Source organism: Anthonomus grandis, chromosome 1, assembly GCF_022605725.1.
Source record: "Anthonomus grandis grandis chromosome 1, icAntGran1.3, whole genome shotgun sequence".
Lineage (NCBI taxonomy): Eukaryota > Metazoa > Arthropoda > Insecta > Coleoptera > Curculionidae > Anthonomus > Anthonomus grandis.
Window position 1 is genome coordinate 23303448 of NC_065546.1, and position 26859 is coordinate 23330306.

The 26859-nt window shown below is 31.4% G+C and overlaps 2 protein-coding genes across 4 annotated transcripts in view; both read right to left on the reverse strand.

Annotated features, from left to right (window-relative positions):
* LOC126743850 (F-box only protein 28) overlaps positions 1–26859 on the reverse strand; it is a 73831-nt gene that overhangs the window by 14461 nt on the left and 32511 nt on the right. The window contains exon 1 of one of the 3 annotated variants that reach the window (XM_050451102.1): positions 3168–3304. The exons of the other annotated variants lie outside the window; for them this stretch is intronic. Within the exon in view, the coding sequence (XP_050307059.1) occupies positions 3168–3185 (18 nt within the window). The 5' untranslated portion in view covers positions 3186–3304. Of the gene's footprint in view, positions 1–3167; positions 3305–26859 lie in introns of those variants that run through there. 3 annotated transcript variants of the gene reach the window in all.
* LOC126743839 (protein MCM10 homolog) lies at positions 1063–26610 on the reverse strand. Its single transcript, XM_050451074.1, has 3 exons — positions 25617–26610; positions 1654–3429; positions 1063–1597 (listed from the first exon to the last, which is right to left on the reverse strand). The coding sequence occupies exons 1-3, from the start codon at positions 26466–26468 to the stop codon at positions 1358–1360; spliced, it is 2868 nt and encodes a 955-aa protein (XP_050307031.1). The 5' UTR covers positions 26469–26610; the 3' UTR covers positions 1063–1357.

The window sequence follows — 26859 nt, forward strand, 5'->3', positions numbered from 1 at the left end:
GAAGTCACAAACTACCAGCTGCAAGTTATCAAATCTCTTATCATTTATATTATATTATTTATGTACATCCTCTTTGATGCAGAAAATCATGTCATAACGTTCATTTTGGCGGTAGCTATAGCTGAAGCTGTATGTACCTCTTGGAATTTTTATTATCAAAAACCAAACCACACCCGATTACGTATCTGGTTTAAATGGAATAAAATTGATTCTTACGAGCGAAGCTTTTGGAAATTCTTGTCCAAAATATATTATGATGGACAATAGTGAAGCCGAGAAGCAAGCATATTAAATCAGGTATTTCCAGAGTCAAAACTTTTGCTATGCTCTTTTCACGTATCGCAGTTAATATGGGGATGGCTTTTTCTATTGTACGATAGTTTTTCAAAAAGATACCGAGGTCTTCTAACGTTGACTCGGCAGAAAGTAGCTTTGAATCTGCATTAAATATCCTATTAAATATCCCACTTGGATTATGTTCGCGAAGAGTTACTGGAAACGTCGACTTTATTGGTGCCAAACACCAATAAAGTTAGGGTGTTACATAAAGTACGCATGATCAATAATTCACATAATTTCTTTGAAGTATCTGTCAGGCTGTACAAGGATATTCTTTTAAATTAATGCAAGGCCTACAGTATCTTAGCCTTAGCTGATTTTACATGTACTATGCTGGAAGAATACGATATTCGATTTTTATAAAATGTTGCTCACGGGCGTGAAAATGAAGAGAGCCATTGTCGAAAAAGAAATGAAGCAAGCATTTTATTTAACAAAAAAAGACATAGTTCTTATTGAGAAGTTAAGGTAATTAAGTAACTCATTTAAGGTACCAAACAGCAGCAGTAATAACTAGCTTACGATGTCGACACGCAAAAGGGTCATTGCACATGTGAAGTTGGAAGGTTTGGAAACTTATGCCAGCATTAACCTTCCACATTTTTTTATTATTTCGATATTATTTGATGCACAGCGGAAGAAAGATTCGCAATGGCTGTATTGGCCATAAGACAAAAAGCTAAGTCGAAGGAGTTTTCGCTTATCTTGTAATGAAATTACATGAAAGGTAAAAATACATATATTCAGTAATAGAACATATAAAAGTTTTTGAGGGCAACGTAATCACTTTAAAATTTCAGATAAAAATACGTATATAATGAACATAAAAATATACCTGTCAAAGATCGAATGTCAACAAATATATGACGAAAGGAAAAAATTCTTTTATTATATAAATATAATATATTGAAATAATCATATTCAAGCTGCGAATGTCAAATAAAATACGCTAATCAAAATAAAAATATACAAGAAAAAACTTAAGACGAATGAAACTAATCCTAAAATAATTGTTTTGTTAATCTGGCACCAAAAGATCCAAATTGGCGTCGGCCGCCATCGAATTAATAAATTTCTGCTCTCCGCCCCTAATAGATAAATTGTGCTGAACCACTGCCAATTTTTCTTTCATCATTCCTGTTTTTTCCCATTTGGAAGAACCACAATTAGTGCAAGGCCTAGTTGGAATCAACTCCAAGATCGTAATTCGTTTTTGACAGTTGCCACATTTATAAAACCGTTTCATTGAATCAAAAACCTAAAATAAAAATTGTTTGGTATTATAAACATTGAAATGGGATAATTTGATAATACTTTTAATGTGTGCCCCTCCGTCTTGCATAGGTCAGAGGCGGAAAAGCTTGTATATTTACACTGCAAACATTTCACAGCTTTACATTTCACTTTGTGAGTATTGATCATTTTTTCTTCCATTTTTTCCTTAGCTTCCTGTTTGTTAAAATACTTTTCTTTTTCCTCATCATCATGCCTTTCTAGAAGATCTGTATGTCTAGATGTCATTGCCATCATTTTCTTAAATCTGTCTGAAATGAACTCACTTTCTTCAAGTTTCGATTTTTTTGCTAGAGGATTGCCAAGCAAGTGTGACCCAGCCTCTCCATTTAGCATATTGTCAAACGTTCTCTTTTTAGAACTACTTTTGGCCTTAGTACAATTAGGATCAACCTTTTTTATAGGCCCAGTTCTTTGAATGTACTTTATAGCATTCAGTTTTGCCTTTTCTATGTGTTTGCTTGTGACAGGCTTATTTAAATCTATAAGGTCACTACAGCCATATCCTGAGAGCAATGGAATACCCATTGTTAATTTATCTAACGGAGATTTCATGTGCGAGGAATTTATTGGTGTTTGTTGTTCAAAGTTTGTTTTTGTAAAAGTGGGCAAGGTAGGTTTGGTTACGTCTTTAGTTTTAATGCTTTTGGGTATAGAATTTAAAACTTTTGAAGTATTTCGCGTTTTGCTTAGGTTTTTAATAGTGCTTAAACTTACTTTAGAATCCCTTGTGGGTATCATTATGTTCAGTGAGTCAATTTTAAAGTTAGATGAGTTTTGACTACTTGGGGGTTCATTAGAGTCTTTAGTGGAATTCATGGCGATAACAGCACCTTTATTAATTGTTTTAGTCAAAGATTTATTTTTATTAACATTTTCCAATATATTGAGATTTCCCTCAAAGTCCGGATTATCAATTTCATTCTGGTCATCACTATAATAATTAAGTTCATTACATTCTGACGCTCGTTCAAACACTTCAAGTGGCAGCATTTCATCAAATTTATTTTGTTTGTCTGATTGTATATCATTGGCCCTCTGAGCTTTTAATTTACTTATAACTGACAATGCTGAATTCCTGCTATCCTCTAGGGAAACATCTTCTGATATTTTGCCTAAAAATTTACTTTTACCTTCTACATTAACAAATAAATCACTTTTTAAGTCATATAGACTATTTTTTCGCAATTGTTGGTTACCAGATTGGTACTGTTTTACTTTCAATTTCTCAATAACCTCTCGTGCGGTTGCTTTGGATTCTTCTAAAGTAATTTTATCTGACCTCAGTCCAGAAAAGAATGTTTTTGTCTCAAGATTATTTACTCCTCCAAGCTTTTTAAGCAGCTCAAGATCTCTTGCTCTTTGTGCTGGATTAACGTCCAAATGTGTGGCTGCTCCCTTCTTTCCTTTATTTACCCTTGATTTGGTCGAACTAGGTGCTCTCCCATTCATTGAACTAAGATTTTCCATTATATTATTATCCCTAGCCTCAAGTTTCTTACTCTTTCTGGCAGGTATTGCCATAAAGGACTTACCAGCATAAAAAACCTCATTTTTGCCTAATACTTTATTTCTTAAATTCACGAGGCCTTTTCCAGCGAAGTTAGCTTGTAATTCTGACCTTTTGCTACATTTTTGGTATTCTTGCTTGACATGATAAATGCAATATTCGCATATGCTGATGTTGATGATTGAAGTGCATTTTTCACCATTTTTTTTAATACTTTTGCAAGTGCCAAAGTCCTTCGATTGGCCAAATACCATAATTTTTTGGGATGTGTCAACACTAAGAGCAGCCTGAAAAAAAAACAAATTTAGTGAACATCTTTAAATTAAACAAGCATATGTGGTAGCCCAGGAAAATGGGAATACTTTATAACTTTTTAGGTTTTTAAGCAAAAGAACTAAAATTTTGTATATATTCTGTTGTTTTTAGTCACTGTTTCAAATTAATTACTTAATTTTTTAAACTTTAAATGACTTATTAAAGTGTCAGTTTTTAACACATTTGTCAAAAAAATATTCATTTTTTTTAAATAGTAACCATACATTAACTAATTCAAAATAATCATCCATTATTCTCAAGGAGACTTAGATATATGACCAAAGGGGGAAAAAGTATACTCAAAGTCAAAGTCACAAATCAAGCGTCTATTAAAAGGTTACGCGTTTCGCCACATTAGGGCATCAGATCTATCTAAATACAAAAAGTACACACTGACTCACACTAACATAAATAAAAATATAATATTTCTACAACATCGTGTACCGTTATTGTTTCAAAGATTGTTTATTCAATAACGGTACACGATGTTGTAGACATATTATATTTTATATTTGTATTTATGTTAGTGTGTGAGTCAGTGTGTATTTTTTGTATTTAGATAGGTTTGATGATGCCCTAATGCGGCGAAACGCGTAACCTTTTAATAGACGCTTGATTTGTGAGACTTTGAGTATACTTTCTCCCCCTTTGGTCAGACATTAACTAGTAACCATGGAAGTACCATCAACCATGTGCTTAGACCAGTATTAAAAATATGCAAACATGCAAGTTTTGTCGTTTAATTCATGTATTCTAAAGGCACACCAATGCAAACACTTTTTAGATGTAGATGTTTTCTCAAAAATAACTTCACGGCATCAAAAAAACCGAATCAGGTATGAGAATTTCGTAACATAAATCTCGAACTGAATGCATAGCAAACTTTATCAATAGTATGATTCGCTTTACTTGACAACATATCAAAATTAAATTGTTTGGTTTTCTTAAACAGAAAGTTAGCACGGCGATGTAAGAGACAAAGAGACACCTTTTTCGGGCTATATCATTATTGGGGTTTTGGATTTTTGTAAAACATTGTAACATTTTTGTTTTTAAATTTAACTTCGACTCATAGCCGATTCAATCATACTATTAAACAAAATCTACGTAGAAAAAGTGATTCTTTCCATTAGAATGCCTTTTGAAAAATGTTTTGTTAGGAAATTTTTAATACACATGTAAAGAGCACATCAAAACCAAAAATACGATCATAAAAATGGAATATCAAAATATGCAAAAATATATAAGCTATCATATTTTAATTTTTTTGTCTTAAAGTCTAAAGAAGTTTTATTGTTCCCTTTATCCTGGGGGAGAAGGCGTGCATTATAAAATAAAAGAAAAAAAGTAAGAAATCTCAAATAAAAAACGAAATGAGATGACTTAATTGCTAGCTAGCCTTATTTTATAGGAAATTCCCAGAGAGATTGAGGACGTCTTTTGATATCAAATAAGACCATTTTTGTGCGATTTTACAAAACTCTTAATCTTATGAAGACCCGAGACTAAAACAAAACTATTGAAAGTATGTTTAAAACAAAAAAAAAACAAATTATAAAAAGGAAAACCCAGAAATTAATAATAGAAAGTATAGTCGTTTTATTCTTACTTTAATGAGCACCGAATTAAGTAATTGCAAAAAATATATATAGGATTCTGCCGCCGTAAAATGCATGCCGTTGTTAATATAAAGTGAGTTGAAAGTAGTATAACAGAACAAAATTAATGTATAAGAAAAGAACAAAATAAATTATAAGAAAACTTATAATAGTATAACCGGTTTTTCATAGTTTTTATGGTCATTCAAATAAGAATGAAACGACTATATCTATCATTTACGGAAAGACATCCGGACGTCCTGACAGTAGTAAAGTTTACTACAAAATACTGTAAAAATAAACCACTATTTTTATTATTAGTTGTTTTAGTTCTTAAAGAGGTTTTATAGATTTTTTCACTTGTCTGACAAGTAAAAAAAAACCTAATCGACAAGACTAAACAATTGAGGAAAAAATAAAAATATGTTGATTTAATTAATAAGCCTCTAAGGTGTCCGATTTTTTATATCATTGCTTTTGAATTACTTATATAATAAATGCTATCTTAATCATGTCAATGATTGGATCTGGGGTCAAATAAAACTCAAATTTCAGATTTTAATACTGCCGACGTTTTGGCCTATATTAGGACATTCTCAGGCCACTACAACGGATGTAATTAGTGCTTATTTAAATAATAAAATAATTAGTATCTTTTTTCTTGAAGTTAAAATATTATAAAATAAAACTTAATATAGACAACAAGGTACATTATTATTGTCTTAACTAATAAACCGTAAATTTTATCATTAAAATGTCTGTAAAGACATCAACAGGTGACGAAGTCTACGCACCCATTATTCTGTGAAATATGCAAAGCTGCTGATAAAAATCACAAAGCATTAACACTAGAGGATGTTATGGCAAAGTTGGAAAAAATTAATGGCAAGTATGATATTCTCTTGGGAAAATATAAGGGACAAGTGAATACAAAGCAATTACTAAAAAAGAAAATTTTTAGCATAAAAAACAGCTGAATAAACAAGAAGAAAGGGGCTTCAAAAATTACGTAATTATATAAGGCATTCCACAAAAACTGAATGAAAATCTTCCAGACATTGTATCCAAAATAGTCGGAAAATTAGAAGTGGGAAATAAGTTTATTGCGTACAAAATGGGTAATCAGTGAAGAGAAAAAATCTGAATATTGGACCAATAAAAGTAATTTCTGAACACAAAAACTAAAAAACATGTTTTTTAAATCTTGAGCTGCCGGGAACTGCGGTTTACAGGAAATAATAATAAATTTTTTATAAATAAGGATTTTACTAAATATAACACTAGCTTTATAAAACTGCAAAAAAATTGTAAAATAAATCAAGCCTTTAAATTCTATAGAAACATTATGCTCAGGAAAGATGAAAATAGCAAAATAAATGCCTCAAAAGCACCCAAGTATTGCCTACATGATCATTCAAAGTCAAAGGAATAAGTTGGAAGAAATCTAGTGATTTGTAAAAACTAATTAATGCGATATTCTAGTGCTAATAGAAACATAATATAAACATAATGAAGAATCGCTTTATAAAGTAGATAGCTACGGGCTGTGCATTCATGCAAGAAAGGAAGGGGTCGAGGTGCCACTATATGTATAAAGGAAGACATTGACTTTACAGACACTTCTCTATAGACATTTTCTATAGAGATGTTGAATCAAGATGATCTTATAAACTGGGTGTGCATATCCATAAGAGACAATCTTAAAGTAAGTGCTATCTATAAGCCTCCATCTTACCACTGACTTTTTGTCACATCTGGACATTATACTCAATGGGACATTTACTTGTAGATGACTTAATATTAATGTATAAAAAGCTTGGGCCAATGATGTAGTTAGTTACATGAGTGCTTGAGCTTTAAGTAATTTTAGAGTTTTAAATAATATTATTGAGGAGCAGACTACCCAAGTAACAGAAACTACAAAAACTATTATTGATCATCTTATTTTAGATAGAGGGATTGTTAGCTGTAGCCCAAGAGTATACTAACAGAGTTAAAATTAGGCAAAATAATAAATGGATAAATACAGAACCAATTGAAATGATTAAAGAAAGGGATAATTTATTTTAAAAAGTTAAATATGGACGCAATGAAACAATGACAAAACAATTTAAAAAAAATTAAAATAAAATTAATAACAAAATAAAAAATTTAAAAAACAAATATTTTAGAAATAAATGTGAATAAATTGGTAATAACATAAAAAAAAACAATGGTATTTTATAGATAAGTTTTTTAAAGACGGAGATGGTAGTACATGTATAAGTAAGCAAAATGTAATTATAAAAACAAAAGAGGATATTGTATATAGTTTAAACAGGTACTCTATAACGGTAGGAAAAAATATAGTAGAGCAATTAAATAATGATATGCATAGTTTATTTATAAATTGATGATACTAATTCGCATGAAGTTGAATGAACTTATTTCAGAACTTCAAAAAAACTCGGCAGCAGGATATGACCAGGTAACTGTCATGTATAGACCTGCGAAAAGCATTTAATGTTATTACTATAGATCTATTAATCAAGAAACTTCAAGACATCGGATTTAGGCAAAAAATATTGATTTTAATAATTAAGACTTACCTAGTTAATAAAAAACAATATGTCATACTAGATAATACTAGGTCCGTTTTGGGACTGCTATTTTATGCTTTATACAGGGTGTCCCAAAAATTTTTTAAAGACATTTATCTATATGTCCGCAAATGAGCCGTTTGGGCTTCAGAGCAAAAAAAACATTTTCGTACTATTATTTTGCTCAGTAACTAAATCGCTGTTTGCAGTGCAGTTTAATCATTTTTTTTCAACCAATGAATTTTGTTTACAATAGTTGCTCAAAATTTGCTTCAACACAAAGATTGCACCGTTGGATCATTGAGTCGCGAATTCTTTGGAACATTCCGGGAATAGCTTCTAGATGGAGTTAGAATAACCCTAAAGAAAAAAATCTAGGAGGTTGAGATCAGGAGAACGCGCGGGCCAGGCAACGGGACCTTCTCTTCCAATCGATCCGCACGTAAAACATACCTCATCTGAAAACAATATTCTTGTCAAATCAGGCTCGTTACGATTCAAAAGGCATTAACAAAAAGTCAACCGGCGTGGATAATCATCAGGATTTAAATTTAAAGCTTATAAACGTTGTAAGTGAAAAGGGTACAGAAGCTGTTCCTGAAGGACTCGATGGTTCGAGGTTCCTGAGATGTGCTAATGTAAGGGCACGTTACTTTACATTTGATTATGACACTGGTTTAGCTTATACAGGGACTGAAAAAAGGGCATTTTAGCATGTAATTAACGAAGATCTAAGTATAATATCAAAATTGGCTCCAACAAGTTAAAAATCATTAAGATAAGTACATGATTTAAAAAAAAAACAAAAAACTGAGTCGAATAGATATAAAGAAGTAAAAAACAAGTTCCTGGGCTTGCTCATTAACAACAACTTAAATTCGTCTCAACACATCCAGCATGTTACAAATATAATAACTCTAATGTTACCTATGGTCTATAGATGCCGGGAGTATATTTCTAATAAGTCAAAATATAATATCAATAATGCCTTTTTTCTTTCTCACTTTAGATACCTTCTATCTATCTGGAGAACTTGCGGTAAGGCACTTTTAATTTCAATTAAAGTATTACAAAACAAAATTTTAAAATTTTTAATTAAAATAGGTTAAGTAGTACACACACATTAGAGCTTTCCAGAAATATTCAAATTTTAGAATTAGAATGAGCAAAATTAGTGTTTAAGCTCATCCATAAGGATCAGAAATCCAATGTAAATATATTGTTTAATTGTACATAGTTATCATACTCGATTACAAAATGAAATCTACTGGGTAGGAGATCAGAGTAATATAGGTTAAAATATCCCAATCTATCAAGTGTCAAAAATGTACAATACACTTCCCGAAAATATAAGTAATACAAATAAATTTAAAAAGTTTGTGAAACTACTTAAATAATAACTACTTTAAAATATACTGAGGTGTTAGTTAAGTATTAATCAGGTATTTAAAATTATATAACCTCGAGACCAGAGCTTTAAGCATTGATTAGAGGTGCAGTATTTTTAAAAAAAGCATACATCTTATATACATACATTTCTTAAAAAGATATTAATCTTTTCATTGACACTCATTTTACGTGCAATCACAAGCCCTCAATTAATATTTATCATAAAATGCAAACATACCTCCTCGTAGTCCTATGGTCAGAACCTTTGATGTGACACTCAAATTTCGAGACAGTTTTACCACTAACCAAAACTCTTTATTTTATTTTTCTCTTTGTTCACCATGCATGATTCTCTCAACCACCCAGTCCAATACAGATCCTCTTCACCCTCTACTACTCAATTGAACTCCAAAATTGCCTATTCTCCAGACAACTGCATAGAAAATGTAACAAATGTGCAACCAATATTAAATAAAAATAGAATCATTGTTCGTACTGATGATTTTGAAAGAAACATTTACCCTTACTTATCAAGAGAACTCACAAACTTTAAAATACAAGTAATAAGTAAACCGTTTAAATTTAAAGATTGAATAGACACTTGTGACTCTTAGGTTTCCAATTTAACTATTAAAGATTTCATAATAGTTTTAGCTGGCATAAATGATAGTTTCATTAAGATATCTCACATAACTTTCCTGGCTAATAAGAGTTTTAAGACAAATCTAATTGTTCGCAATCTTCCTATTTATTCAAAGAACCCCGACGGTCTTGATTCCCACCATAATAAAATATAAGCACTATTAATAGGGAATTGTCCTCTGTTGTTAATAGCTTAAAAAGATTCTCAAATAATATTGATTTTTTGGATTGAAATAAATACTGTAATAAAGACTATTTAAATGAAAAAAATTACCTTAATAAAAGAGGATTGGGCAAGTTGGGAAGAATGTTTATGTATATTGTTGGAAATTTAAGCCCTGTTAAAGATACTAACCTTATATTATATATTCAACGTGACTTAACTCGCTTTACTTCAATTCATGACTCGATTATTAGTCTTACATCAGAAACCAATGAACATTTTTTATAAATAACATCGGGGCTCCCAATAGTTCAAACAATAGTTACTTAATGTCATTTTTACTTTTAAATATTTAGTCGCTAAAAAATAAATCAAATGGATTTGAAATCTTTATAAATATTTTAAGTTCACCGCAATATATGCTTTTATATTATATGTATTTATTGTCCTCCCAGATGTAATATTGGGGAGGTTTTTATACTCCTTTGAAATGATTTTGACACTATTTCTAGTACGAGCAAAGTTAATCTTTTGTGGCGACCTTAATATTGATTATCTTTCAGACTGGCATTAATCTAATAGCCTAAACAATCTGCTAGCTTCTTTTAATCTACACTATCGGACAAAAGTAGAGAAACTTCTAAAAATTCTTTGATTTACGGAAACCATGTATTTAAATTAAATATTTACTACAAATATTGTAGTTCTCAACAACTGCGTTTTTTTACCGCATTTTACATGCCTCTTATCAGTTGTTTATTTACAATAAAAGAATTCAAATATTTTCGGATGGACATAAGTAGAGAAACCTAAATATCAATCGTTCAAATTTAGTATTTAGTTCGCTTTACGTGAGTTCTGTTGATAGTTTTGCATAGTTTTTTTAATCAACATGCCTCGCGGAAGATATTTGTCTGAAGACCTTCGTAGAAAAATAGTTGATGCACACAAGAGTGGTATACGACAAGTGGACATTAGTAAAACGCTTAATTTGCATAAGTCCGTTGTTAGCAAGACAATTTCTAATTTTAAAACACGAAATTCAACAAAAAGCATTAAAAAAAGTGGCCGCCCAAGAAAAACAACCAAACACATGGAAATGATAATAAAAAGAATTGCCCAGTCTGATCCTCACAAATCAGCAAATAAAATTTTAAGTGAATTACCTGGTGTTAATGTTAGTTCTAAGACCATACAAAGACGACTGAGGGAAGGAGGATTATTTAGTAGAAGAGCCGCTAAAAAGCCGTTTATTAGCAAGAAGAATCAGAAGGCCCGACTCAACTTTGCACAAAAATATTTGCATTGGACAACCAACGACTGGAAAAAAGTTCTTTTTACTGATGAAAGTAAGTTCAATTTGTTTGGGTCCGATGGAATCTCATGGGTACATCGACCACAAGGCAAAAGATTCGATCCAAGATATACACAGCCTACGGTAAAGCATGGTGGTGGCTCCTGCATGGTATGGGGTTGCTTCTCTGGGTTCGGTACAGGACCATTACACATCATTGAGGGTATCATGGATCGATTTGTGTATTTAGACATCCTACAAAATGTAATGCTACCCTTTGCTGAGGATAATTTACCTTTGACTTGGATATTCCTACAAGATAACGACCCCAAACATAAATCAAAGGTTGTCAAAGATTGGTTTTTATCGGAAAATATTAGGGTTATGGACTTTCCTGCGCAAAGTCCCGATCTTCACCCGATTGAAAACCTCTGGGAGGAACTAGACCGGCGTGTAAGGCAACATCAGATCAGTAATAAAAATGATCTTATAAAAGTTTTACAAGATTCCTGGAATTCTATTGGAGAGGAAACCATTATGAAACTGTTGGAATCCATGCCAAATCGATGCCGCGAGGTGATTGCCAATAAGGGATACTCTACTTACTATTAATTTTTCTAAGATAGAAATAAGAAATAACTTGTACTTTTGGAATAAAATTTAGTTTCTCTACTTTTGTCTCATAAATATTTTGTTTAATTAAATTAAATCTTAGGATTTTCTTCTACAATTTATTTTACTTTATACAAATTAAGTCTTAACAATTATTGTTGATTTTCATTATGTGTAGAACTGCATTAGTTTTGAAGTATTCAAATAAAACGCAAATTTAAAAAGTTTCTCTACTTTTGTCCGATAGTGTACAAATGGTTTTTGATCAACCAACAAGGCTCACATCATGCTCTTAAACATTAAATGATTACACCTGTTTAAATTTGGTCTCTGAGCTAAATTGTGTTCCCCAGCTAATTCCTTCTGGGTTGTCCCATCACGGGTCAATTCTGGCTACCATAAGCGTAACGAAAATACCTAGGTTGAAAAATTAAATACGGTAGCGTCTACAGAGATGCAAATTGTAGACGCATTAGAAATGTATGCAATAATACTAATTGAACGGTGTTGTATCGTGCTCTTATTCCTCTTAACCACTTTAGTGACTTTGTTTTGAGTATTTTCAATAAGAGTTTCCCATGAAAAACATGAAAATAAAGCCTAAGAAACCATATATTACATATGGTCTTAAAACCTCATCAACTAATTTTTGATTTCTACACACTTTTAGAAAATATACCACTAATCGCTGGATTGGATTGGGTTGGGTATTTATATGCATTTTAAAACAATGCATATGTATGCCTTGTTGTAACAATGCAAATATTTGGAGACTGAACACTGCCTCATTCAATATCCATATGTTAAGACCTAATCTACCTAAATGAACATTGACTCAGAGAGGAACAACTTTATTGCATGGAACTGGAAAATCTTCACTTGGCTAGGTATTTTTGCAGGACTGAGGCCAATAATGGTGGATGTTATATCTACGTTCATCCTAAATTAGTAGTTATTAGAAGTAAGAAACTTACAAGCTCTTGAAAAAACGCCAGTTGAAAAAGTATGTGAGATTTCTGTCTCTTATTGTAAACCACTAAATTTAGCCATTGTTATTATCTATAGATCTACTGAATTTCGGAACATAGAAAGTTTTTTAAATATTATGAACAATGTTCTAGATTTTGTACTAAAAATCAATTTAAAAAATTAATATTACTGTAGCTGTTGACTATAATGTACATTTTAATAATAAGTCGGATGATAATAGGCTCCAAGTAGTTCAGCTTTTTATGTCCTTTGGGCTATATAAGCAAGTTGATAAATGCACAAATATTAGAGGTAATTGCTTAGATAATATATTTACTAATCTTAATTATATTTAGGTAAAGTGTTAGGTTAAAGTATTAATACTATACAGTAACGGTAAATATGAAACATTTATTTTCCATATATTCAGTATATCGGGTGACTCAGACGACACTTAATAACTTTTTTACTTTTCAAGATAAACAATTCAAATTTGGTATAGCGATAGAATAGTTATAAGAGCATCTTTTGACATATTCTATTATTTTCCATCCCTTCCGGTTTAACAGGAAGTGACACTAACTTTCTTATTTTAAATGGGACACACACTTGGGATATTTTTTTTCGTATTTCAATAAAAAATAATATTCTAAAAACAATAATACTGTATTTTCCACTTTTTGTTTTATACTCATAGAAAAAATCACCTTTTTAAATTTTCAAATTGAGTGCCATGAATGCGTTGAAAGTTTTAATTTTTAATCAAGTAATCACGGAAAAAATAGTTTTCGTTACATTCTGACATTATGACACAAATCTTTCACATGCCTATTTAAAATGTCTAAACCATTAATTTTGGCATTTACTTAATTTTTTTAAATAGCACATTAATGGGAACAACCACTTTTGAAATGCGATTTCTTTTTCCCAATAATTTCCCAATAATTTTTTTAATCAATAAAAATAGCATAGAAGGCTTGATTGCTTGAATAGGCTGCGTTTTGATGCGTTCTTCAATTATTTTTCAATTGACATAATACATGACATCTTGTCAGGCGCAATTATTATTTTTTATTTATAAAATTTGCTAATATTTGAAATGTTTACCAATGAACAAAAAGTTGATATGCCGCACGCTATATTCCCGCGCTTGTACTTTCTTTAGACAAGAATGTGGTCGTTTCGTCGTAAAATTATTTTAACATGTTATGTTAAAATAATTTGTAAACCTCATATTTTTTCTATTTGTTTACCGTTTGTGTGTACCTATGTTATGTTAGGTAAATGTTAAATAAAATATGTCATATTAAGATACTGAAAAAAAAAACCGCATTTGAAAAGTGGTTGTTCCCAATAATGTGCTATTTAAAAAAATTAAGTAAATGCCAAAATTAATCGTTCGGACATTTCAAATAGCCGTTTAAAAGATTTAAGTCATAAAATGCAATAAAAATTTAAAATAAAAAATATTTTTCTGTGATTACTTGATTAAAAGTGAAAACTTTCAACCTATTCATGGCACCCTATTTTAAAATGTAAAAAAATGGTTTTTTTCTATGAGTATAAAACAAAAGGTACCAAATACAGTAACATTGTTTTTAGAATATTATTTTCTGTAGAAATAAGTAATAATATAAGAAAGTTAGTGTCACTTCCTGTTAAACCAAAAGTGGTGGAAAACAATAGAATATGTCAAAAGATGCTCTTATAACTATTCTATCGATATACCAAATTTAATTTGTTTATCTTGAAAAGTAAAAAAGTTATTAGGTGTTCCCTTTTTTCTGTGTCACCCGGTATATCAGTCCAGTTTCCAAGAAACATGGACTGATATATGTATATACTGAAAACTCAGCAACTTCAGGAAGTTTTGGAACACTTGGAAGTGGGTGAAGTGGGTGATGTGTGCTCGGTATATTTTTGGACCTTTCGATGGCATTTGATCGCCTCAACAGGGAAATGCTTTTGAGAGAACTGTATTTGTATGGAGTTAGGGGATGCGCTCTTGAATGCTTTAGATGGTATTAAAGTCAAAGGTACCAGAGAGTTATCATTAAGAAAGATGGTCGTAGTGCATAAATCGGATATATCACAAAATACAGAAGCAGTGCCTCAGGGTAGCATAATGCGGCCTACTCTGTTAATGATTTCAGTTTTAAAATGCATTGCCCATATTGCAACATAACACAATTTGTAGATGACACGAAGCTATCAGTAAAAGCATCTAATATCAATGAACTTACTGAAAGGGGGAGTTGATATTTAAATTGACAGATAATTGGTTTAAGAACCAATGTCTAAATAAAGAAATAAAGTCTATGTCTAAATTAAGAAAAAACTAGTCTAATTTTATTCAGGACCAAATTAAAGAAATTAGAAAGACCTGATTCACTTATAATAAGTAATTCTCAGTTTAAAATAGGAAGCAGTACCAAGTTTTTGGGTATTTTTGTTGATGAGTTTTTAACCTGGTCTTACCATATAGAATATCTGAATGGAAAACTGAATCAAATTTATTACTGCATTAGATTTGTTTCAAAATATATGAATGAGTCATCTAGAAGAATACTGTATTTTGCGAATTTCTAAAGCACTGCTAGATATGGTATAATTTTTTTGGCTTCTCTCTCTTAAAAAACTCTAGGGCTCAAGAAATTTTTGTAACACAGAAACGTCTTATTAGAATAAAATAAAAACTGGTCATAACAAAATTATGACCATCTATGCTCCGTACAAATTTGACCTGTTGATGTTTGTTTTTAAAAATAGGCAGACTTTGTTCCCAGCAATTATTAATCACAACTATAGTACACATACACATAATAACCCTTTTTCACTACATTGCTTAACGTTATATGAGAAGGGTCCTTATTATATGGGCATTAGGCTTTATAATAAGTTAAGTAGCAATATAAAAAATATTACAAGTGAGAATCAGTTTAAACTAAAATTAAAGCAGTTTTTAACTAACCTTAAGCTTTTTAGTATTGAGGAATATTTGTCAGAATTAGTAGCATTATTGATTTATTAGTATTAGGTTGTTTGTGTTGTGTACTTAATAGAGTAGTTGGGGATCATTCACGTCATCTTACATATATTTGTATTTTTTAAAGCTATAATATTAATTTATATAATCTGAAATAAAGACATTCAAAAAAAAATTAATAAATATGAGATTCATCAATATTTCTTATATTATTATGATACATATGTTCCCAAATGTGCCCAAGAAATAGGCCAGAGGCAAAAAGCTGGATAGATACTGCACAGGTAGTAGGAGCAAAAGACAGTCTTAGATTCTACCACACAATAAAAAAAAATCCAACAGATGGTAATAAACAGATATATAGAGAATATAAAAGAAATATAACAATACCTTAGCAAATGCAAAAAAATACTTTTAAAATAATAAATTAGAGCAGGCTGACAATTAAAGCAGATTGTTTGGGATATCAAACACTGAAACTAGAAGAAAAAATAAATTAAAAATCTTTAAGAGGACTAAATAGTTTTTTACATAAAAACTATCCCATGCAGGGCTCTAACCAGCCGTAACCAGCTGGCTCTATATTTTTCCATCCAATTGACTATTACAATATAAAAAGTATAATAAACTTAAAAATAAGAAAATGGAAGATATTTTTGGTGTTAGTGTTTTTAGTATCAGGAGAGTCTCTGAATAGATTATAATCTCTTAGGTAGATATTAAAAATGCATGTTTGGAGGAAAGTATTTTCTCAGAACAATTCAAGTTTGCCAAAATAATTCATATACATAAAAAAGAAGAACCAAGCCTTCCTCAAAACTTTGGACAAAATTTCCTGCCTTTCCAAAGTTTTTGAGACAATCATTTTTAATCAGCTGGTGGCCTTTCTAGATAAACATAAGATTATAATCCCAAGTCAGTTCAGTTTTTTAAAAATGTAACAAGAATAGATGCCATTCTATCTTTGGTGAATTGTATAAGGCACACTTTTGAAAATAGATCTAATCTTTAGGGGTATTTACATCCTGTACATAATTGATATATAAAATCGGGCTAAGATGTGGTTTGCTTTAAATCAACCAAATCTAAATGAGTTAAAAAAACCAAATCTGCAATACTTAAAACAAAATCTTCTAGTCACACTGAGGAAAAATAAAGATTTAAATCTATTCTAACGAGCACAATTCAAGAAGGCACTAATTGAAGTAAATCCTAATAAGAGTGAAAATGATAGTTATGTTATTAGATATATGAAGTTCCGTTAACGGTTGTTACGTTTGTCACACGCGTTTGTGTTATCTGCTGAAAATTTGTCGAAATTGTCCATTGTCTTCAAGTTCAAGTTTTAAATGTTTTTCGTCTGGCAAAATCTGTAGCCTACCTTTGAATTAACCTGTGAAAACAACAAAACTGCTGTTTATAAATAAAGCTGTTTACGTGGTAATGGATAAAGTACTATTTTGCAACTAGACCTTTACCGTGAGATCAATAGCTGAAGGTACTATTTAAATTTATCTTGAATTTGAAATGTCTTATTCAAAATGTAAGAATCATCTCTCTGAAAAAGAGGTGAAATATAAGATCATCTGTGACTTCTGTAATGCGAGCTACTGCATGGCCTGCGCATAATTTTACACATCTGAAGCACAGGTTATTCAGGTAAAAACACATGGTACAGAGAGTTAAGACTATTCAGGAAGAGAAATCATTTCAGCAGTTCAACTTACTTGATTGACTAACCCAGCTCGAGAAATTGTTTCATATGCAGCCATGTAAAAACTCTGATGCCTCTGCGACTGTCGTTAATGACAGAATAAAGTCATCTAGTGTGGCTCAGCCATCAGACAGTCACTTTCAAATGGGCACCATTAGATCTCATCAGCGTCAACCAGTGTCTCGCAATCACTAGCAACCGTAAGCGATTTTCAGTTAATTTAACGATTGGCGCTCATTGGTTTCTGGGCAATTGTCTCATCCCGAAAAAAAACAACAGTTGATTATTGGTCGTGCTCCAGAGAGCGGTTCACTCTCAGCAGGGGAAAGGAGGCAATGGTTATATCTTAAAAGGTGTAACCCTGACACTACCGAACAACAGATAATTGAACGCGTCGCAATCCTATATCTGAAGCAAATTCTCAGCAGGCATCTGCAGAGCGTCAAAAGCGGTAGATAAAGATGTGTTCTTTTATCAAAATGTAACAGACCTAAACTTAAATACTTTCTCTGCAATGCTCAGGCTGAAGATTATACTATTATATCTCTTACAGAAATCTGGTTAGATTCTAGTATTAATAATGAAGAATTTCTTTCTAGGTAGAGGTGTGCTTTTTGCAGTCAAAAACTATATTAAATCTCGTAAACTGGATACTGATTACCCATCCATAGAAGAAATTTGGATTTTAGCTGATCTGGGCAACCATGAACTGACTTGAATGTATTTATATCCCCCCTACCCTGGACATATCTGTTTTTGAAAAGCACTGTAGAATTACTGCAAAAGTTTATGACCTGTATAAAAATGTCTTAATTGTTGGTCACTTTAATCTTCCTAATATCTCTTAAAAGTACCTCTAGAAACCCAGTGAAGACCTGCCTGGTCTATATGCTAGTAACATACTGTTTGGCAGGGATTCTATTCTCTGTGATTCACTTTTTCAGGATTGTCTCCATTCAAGGGATGTCTAATGAATATGGGTCAATTCTCTTTGCTTTTTAAATCTTGATTTACCCTTCACAATTAAATGTAACTGTGACATGATCCTTATTCATACCATCCTCCTCTTGAACTGATACTACCTTGTCTTAAGCCTAAATATTTAACTTCACCTATGACTTATTGTTATGACTTTAAACATGCGGATTTTACTTTTATTGAAAATTATCTCCTAAACTGTAATTGGGAAACAATAATGTCTTATACTGATTTAAATGTTAGTGTTGCTCACTTTTACTCTGTATTATATGATTGCTTTGATATGTTTGTTCCCATAAAGAAGTCATTTTTTAGAAGTCATTATCCAATTTGGTTCTCCAGGAAATTAAAAAATCTTATCGCACAGGCAAAATTGCCCACAAACTATACAAAAAATATAATTCTCTGGCTGATTATGCAAAATTTAGCTCACTAAGACTGGAAGCCAATTTGCTATCTAGGGATTGTTATAGCAAGTATATTAGTAGGGCTTAGAATGCTATAAAGGAGGATTATTGGTGGGTCTAATATTTCTACAGTAATATTCCTTGGTGACACTAAAGCTGGTTCTGGGTTTTCTGTTGCAGAGCTTTTTGTAACATTGTAGCATCTCTCTTCTGTTCAATGATATCAATTATAAGTTTAATTTAGTGTCTGAGGTTGTGATTCCAAGGTCTAAGTCCTACTGATGTTGAAACTGCACTTACTAAAGTTGATGCAAGTAAGGGTGCAGGTCCTGATCAAATTCCCAACAGGGTGTTGAAAGAATGCTGTCATTCTCTTTACCTCCCTTTGCACAAATTATTTAGTGATTCATTGAATCAAAATCTGCTGAAAATTGGAAGGAAATAGAAGAAAGGAATAAATTTTATGGAAAAATGGACGGAATAGTAAATGCAATCAAAGAGCCTAATCTTGAACTGATACAGGCATTTACAGGTACACCAGGCCCAAAATCTGCTAGTATCAGTGAAAACCATTTGTATTCTGTGAAAGCGTCAGTGTACATCTAATAAAAAGAAAATTCTTGAAAAGCCTTCGGAAAAGCTTGCTAGTAATGTGGACAAGATAAAGAAAAGCATAAACGCTCCTAATAGTTCTTCAGATAAAATATGTTCTGGACCTGAACAACCAAAGCTGAAAATTACTAACAAGAATATTGGAGAGAGGATTGCCAAGTTGTCATGGATTTATCTTTCAAATTTGGATGTTGATACCAGGCCTGAAGATATAATTGCAGTATTAGATCCAAGGTATGCTAATACATATCACTGTACAAAACTTCCATCTAAATATTGCAATCCCAGTAGTTCAGCATTTAAGCTTGGTGTGCCTGAAGAGCTGGAACACCAATATCTGTCTGATGAGTTTTGGCCTGATGGATGTTATGTCAATCAGTTTAAGCCTCATACACATGATGTTAACAGAAAAACCAGAGAAATGCTTAGAAGTCAAAATTTCCACAGGGGCCCTCAGAGATCACATCAAAAGTAATTCTAAAGGTCATATCAACTGGCCAACACATTAAAAGTGGTGCATATAAATCCCTGGTCTATGTGCAATAAATTTTCAGACATCAGGACTATGACATTGTTGCATTGTCAGAAACCTGGATAAATTGTATTTTATTATCAGATATATATTTGATTAATTGATGTCATAATTTTAATCATAAATCTAGTCAAAAGTCATGGTGTTGTACCATGTGATCCAGTTTCAATAGATCATGAAGCAGTATTTTGTATATTAAAATGTCATAGATTGAAAATAAATAACAATTCTGTGATAAAAGGTAGAGATCTAAGACTGGCATATTCTGATGAGTTTAGGGCAAGTTTACAACAGGTAGATTGGCATAACCTATACTATTCTAATGATATAAATATAAAAATTCAAATATTCAATGAAAATATCCTGTCCCGGTTTAATGTTTATTATCCCTTAAAACCACTAAAACAAAGAGGGTCTAAACCATTGTGGTTACCACATAATTTTAAAAAAATTATAGAGAACTAGTCTCTGAAAAGGAATTTTATAAAACACACACTATAAAAATGTTAAAAGTTTGCATTCCTATTTGCCTAAAACCTGAACATTATTAATAATTCTTTATCTTCTGGATGTGCCCCTGACATCTGGAAAAAAGCACTTGTTACTCCAGTACCTAAAGTGAACAATTCAACCAATATTATTGAACTAAGACCAATTAGTATTTTGCCAACTTTATCTAAACTAATTGAGAAAATAGTAAAAGGTCAATTGCTCCCTCTGTTTTGATAGATATGACAAAAGCCTTTGGTACTCTCAATATAGAACTTTTAATGGCAAAACTAAGGCACTACAATATTCAGGCAAATGAGTGGTTTAACTGCCTGTTGGCAGTTTGCCTGTTTTAGCCAACAGGCAGTAAAGCTGACTAATGAGGAGGAAGTGGTAACTTCAGGGTGGAGAAATTTTCAATTCTCTTTATAATAAGCTGACTTAATTCATAAAATAATTTACTGCAGGTATCACAAGTATGCAGATAATTTGCAAATTTATCTGCCATCATTGGTTGGTTGCCTGCCTGAAGCCTTGGATTTAATTAGTGCTTACTTAGAGGATCTCTGATGCGGCTGACAAAAACTCACTTTTTATAAATTCTGGAAAAAAACACAGGCAATCCTGAGAAAGAAATTCCAAGAAATGAAAGTACCTTGAATAATGGAGCACCAAGTAAATTAAATATTAATGGTGTTGAATTGGAATGGGCTTTTGGTTAAATGAATGTCATTTAATCCACATGTAAATAAGATCTGTCAACAGTCATATTATAAATTAAAGTCATTATATGAATTTAAGAATATTTTGCCTGCTAGTACAAAAAAAATCCTTACAGAGTTTAGTGCTTAGTATTGCTGGATACTTAAATATTGTATATGTTCCTTTTTTAACTGCACAAAATAGATAAAAAATTCAAAATTCCTGTGTAAAATTTACTAGAAATTTACCTTGGAGGGTTCATGTAAGTGAGCATGTAAAGCAGGTCTATAGTCTTAATATGGCCCAAGGAAGATTTTGGGTATAAGCTGCAATTTACATAAATTACTTAATTTTCATGAACCAGAATATCTGTCAGAATTCCTTATTCAAAGGGGAGATACACATAATGTAAATATTCGCTATAAAACCACACTGGCAATCCCCCAGCATAAGACTGAATTTCTGAAAAGTTCTTTCATATATATACTTCTGCCTGTATTTAGAATGGCCTACCTGTACAAATTAAAGATTTAGGCATGGCCTCTTTTAAGTCTAAATTAAAAAAATGTGTTGGTCTGATATTTTAATATTGCTGTAACTTTGATTCTGGTATCTCAATCATTTTTGTTCACATTTTTATTTTTAAGAAAATTGTACTATGTCCTTTTATTATTTATTGTGGTGGTTATTAAAACATGCCTAGCAGTACTTTCTACCTTTGTATGTATATAGAATAGATGTAATTTATTTGTTGCATACAATAAAGATTATTTTATTTATTTTATTTTATAAGCATCATATTGTTTGTTCCTAAGCTCTTTAGCAATATATCAAGGCAGTTCTGAAGGTTTTTCAAGAGATTTTGGTTGATCAACCACACGGATTTGTCAGTGGTCGCTCAACATTTTCATATTTATCAATTTCATTTTTAGTTCATTCCATGAAGGCCATGAGGCACATGCTATTTATACCGATTTTAGTAAAGCCTTTGACAAGGTTAACCATTCCATTTTGATTCATCAACTGTCAAATTTTGGTATCAATGGCACCTTGTTGTCTTGGATTAAATCATACTTAAGCAATCGTGAGAAGCAAGTTAGAATTGGTGGTTGCTTGTCTCAATGCTTTATGGCTTCTTCAGGAGTTCCTCAGGGTTCGCATCTTGGTCCTCTCCTGTTTAATCTATTAATAATTATTGATCTTGCTCTTCTCGTGAAATCAAAATGTCTCCTATTTGCTGACAATTTAAAACTGTATAGACAAATCTGCTCTCCTCTAGATATTGAAATCCTGCAAAATGACCTTAATATATTTTTTTCCTGTATTTTGTGCAGACAGAAATGTAGAAGTAACAACGAAAAATCGTGAGGGTGGTGTGCTGGACCTTCCTTCTAGTTCTTCTTCTTGTTCTAGTTTGCTCTTTGTCTCTACGCTTCCAGTATGGTTGAATCATTCTTTCATTTCCAGTAGCTATTGATTTCTATTGGTTAAATTGTTAATAACTAGATAACATGGTATTTTATTTATTCATGCCAAAAAATACAAACTCTTACAGGACTTTTTTTGGGGCAAAATAGTTTTAGGATTACGGAAAGAGACCAATCAGAATCCCATTTTGAAAAAAAAAAGGTGGTACCATTAAAAAAAAATTCAAATTATGTACTACCTTTTTTTGGGACACCCTATATCAATCAAACCAATTTTAAAAAGTAGCCCTCTAACTAAATTAACATTCCTCCTATTAAAGTTTTTTCCATTTCAAAATTTATCCACAATCCAGGACTGCAATATTACATGGACACCCTGTATATGTATGAACAATTTTTCAACATCATTAGTTTTCAAGCAAATCTTTGTAATTTACTATTAGTTGTTATATTTTGAATATTTGACTTGTGAATACTATGTATTCTTGAGATTATTAAAGCTATAATTATTATTATTATTAACTACAATATTCCAATGCCCATCCTGAAAAGTGTACTAACATGGATATCCCTTATATACTTAAGCATAATAATTTAATACATAATAATTTTTAACAATCTTTCAAATTTTTTTTTTTTTTTATTCATTAAACGGGAAACCCCCATTACAAAAAAAAATAAATTATAAAATACAGTTATGTCAATAATTAATAATCCTTACTTAAACTATTAAGAGTTAAAGTACTTAACTAAAAAAAAAGACTCTAAAGTAAATAAACAAAAAAAATATATATCCTTGTATTAACTAATAGATTAGGAACATAAATTCTCACTTGGTTTACCCATCAAACAACTTATTAATTAAAAATTAATTGAACAATACTAAGTATTCAAAATTTTCATTAAACTACCCTTTAAAGACCCATATGAATTGCTAAAAACATCTAGCCTCTCCTCCCGATCCAAAAAATCTAGAGATCTCTCCAAAAAAGAGTTTTTACCATAATTGGTTCTATGGAACCCAATATGAAATAAATTATTTTGTCTAAGTGTTCTCTAAGGAATAGAAAATTTAACTTGGGAAAGTAAATCTGGACAGGATGTAATACCATTCAACAACTTATAGATAAAACTTATGTCAAACATTGTTCTTCTTTTATCCAAAAAAAAAAGTTTAACATAATTCAATATTTGGGAATAACCATGATTAGCAATAAGATCTAAATTAAACATGTAGTTATAATATCTTAAAAATTTGTTTTGCACACTCTCCAGTAATGACTTATAGACATTATAATAGGAAGTCCAGATAATTGAGCCATACTCAAGCTGTGATCATACCAATCCCACATATACAGATTTGACAACTTGCAATGATAACCCCTCACAATTTCTAAGCGTAAAACCCAACATTCTATTAGCTTTTACTACTATTTGGTCTATATGATTGCAAAAGTTTAATTTCGTGTCAAACAGTATTCCTAAATCCTTAGCAACATCCTTTAATTGAAGTTTCTGGCCGTTAATTGTGTAAAATGATGGTATCCTACTTTTTTTCCTATGAAATGAAATTTGGAAGCATTTATTAATATTCAAATCCAACAAATTATTTTGGCACCACAGAGAAAGGCTATCAAGATCTTTCTGTAAGAGGCTGATATCAAGTTCATTCATAATAACCAAGAAAAGTTTGAGGTCATCAGCAAACATTAAAAATTCACAATACTCCAAGACATCCCTAAGGTCATTAACAAACAAACTAAATAGTAAAGGAGAGCAGTGTCCGCCTTGTGGCACTCCAGAACAAACTTCAATCACCTTAGATATAAAATTACCAAGTTTAATCACTTGCTTTCTATCACTAAGAAAGCTAAGCAACCATTTTAGCAATCTATCAGAAAAACCTATATTTCTCAATTTTTCAATTAATAACAAATGATTTACCTTGTCAAACGCCTTGGAGAAGTCTGTATATACAGCATCAATTTGATACCCCCTCTCCAAGGCATCTGACAACTTGTTGTAGTATATGAGTAAATTTGTAAGAGTGGACCGACCACCTCTAAAACCATGCTGTTCCTCAACAATAATTTCTCTACATTGCCAATTTAAATGGGCAAACATAAGGCTGTCAAAAATTTTGGGGATGGATGACACTATGGACACACTACTATAATTTCTGACATCATCCCTCGACCCTGATTTAAAAATAGGAGAAATATAACCTTCTTTCCATATGTCTGGAAATGTTCCAGAAATAAGAGATAAGTTAAAAAGTTTACATAGTGGCTGTGATAGTGCATATCAACAGTTTTTTAAAAGAATATTGCGGATTCCATCTGGACCAATCATTAACTTATTAGGCAAAGCCCCCAGCTTATCAAACACCTCAGCCAGACTTATGACAGTCAATATTAATTTGGCTAAAAGACTTTTCAGGTGGGGTTGTGTTTGCATTTGAATAGACTGCAGAGAAGTGAGTAGCGAATAAATCAACAATCTGCTGACCATCGGTTGCAACACTATTATCTAAAAACATTTCCCTTGGTACAATGTTAGATGCTCTTTTCTTATTAATGAACTTCCAAAAATGTTTCGGATTACTAGTCAAGTTCCCATTCAAAGTAGCAAGTTAATTTCTGTAGCAAATTGCACAAAAGCCTCTAAAAGTCCTCCTAACTTTAAACAGTCTTTAACAGAACTTCTTAAAAGCAGGTAAAGTTCTATAGCCTAACAGAGTTTTTTGAAGATAATTGAGAAAAGGCAATTAGTTTTTAGTAAGGACGTAAATATTAGAATTTGTGATGTTACTTTAATAAAATTTTAACTCATTTTCTCTTGAATTTTAAATTAAATGTTGTGTTTATACTTGTTTATGATAATAAAACAAGTTGAATTTGAAAATAGAAAAATAAGTTAAAAAGATTACGGGTATTAAGTAATCATTTAGAAAACATTTAACAATTACACAAAAGCAATGATATAAAAAAATCTATACTAGGCCTATTTATACACTCTTGGCTCTCTTAACCACAGCTCTGCACATCAAACAAAAGTTTTACTTACCTCATCTTTTGAACCATCCCTCCTATCCATTATATTTGGATTTAAGACTCCTATAACTGTGCCAGCAGCAGTTGACCAAAGTTCTTTATGTGCACTATTAAACATAAATAAGGCCACTGTTTTAATATCATCTTTTAAATCAGTCAGGGTCCATATGGAAAACTGAGTGCCTTTCTGAGTTGTTTTTGGAGGTGACTTGTTCACTACAACACCACAAATAACCCAATCTTTCTCTTTTAGGCTTCCAGAAAATAGTAGGCGAGATAAGTCTGAAAATCTTATAGAGAGACGTCCTTGCATTCTTTCCTTTAACATTTGAGAAGATATCTTTGGATTTACTATGCGCATGCCAAAGATAGGATCTATTAAAACATCTTCGAATTTTCTTTCTTCCTCTGGTTTTGACTTGAATAATGTATTTTGCTTTATTTGTTGATTTGTTGCAACACATTTAGATTTCCAAGTAGAAAATCTTTGTTTAGGTGTTCCATAATGACTGCTCGATATAGAATTTTCATTTGTACTTAATAACTTTTTAATTTCTTTGCCACACTCATTATATTTCTGATCTTCATAATTTCGGTTACCTTCGTCATCTGATGAATCAGTGTCACCATTATGAATTTCACTAGTGATGTTGCTTTCTGCTAATTTTAAATTAGAATTAAAATTAAATATATCAAAATCTCTTAAAATGGGTTTTTCTTCTTTTTGTGCCTGTGGTTTGGAGCTGCTCCCTTCTGAAAAATGAGTTACATTGGGCTGGGTTGTTGGCTTAACAGAATCAGTATTTTCTAATTGCTTAGTAGCAGCTTCCAGAAGACTGGCTAGCAAGTCTTCATCCTCCTCCATGACTAATTTTTGGTTAACCGTATGCCGTATATTGGTTGATTAATAAAATTTATAACTTGTTTACAAAACCTAATTTAGGCGCCAAAATTCCAACCTCAACATTAAGCTGTCAAAAAATGTAAACAAGGTTATAACCAATTCCAAGCAATTCTATCGGGTTTAACCGCGGTTAAGCCCTTGGTTCACCTTGAACAGTCCCTTTATAACATAACCAATCGTGTCCGCTTGGACGTGTTTGGTTGAAGTGACTTCGTAATTTGTCAGCTGTCACTATCATCATTTTTGTTTGTTTTTAAATAATACTCCAGACGCCAGTAATATTATATGTAATTAGTTCTTAAACATAAATATCAGAAAAGAACACTTATTAGCCATAATAAATTTTGTGTCA

What these genes read in the sequence shown, in the direction of transcription:
- LOC126743839 (XM_050451074.1), bottom strand. Translation starts at nt 26,468, where the DNA reads ATGGAGGAGGATGAAGACTTGCTAGCCAGTCTTCTGGAAGCTGCTACT. An exon ending in GGGATGGTTCAAAAGATGAG is followed by an intron (nt 3,430 to 25,616) that starts GTAAGTAAAACT and finishes TTTTTTTTTCAG; the next exon opens with GCTGCTCTTAGTGTTGACAC. An exon ending in CGGAGGGGCACACATTAAAA is followed by an intron (nt 1,598 to 1,653) that starts GTATTATCAAAT and finishes TTTTTATTTTAG; the next exon opens with GTTTTTGATTCAATGAAACG.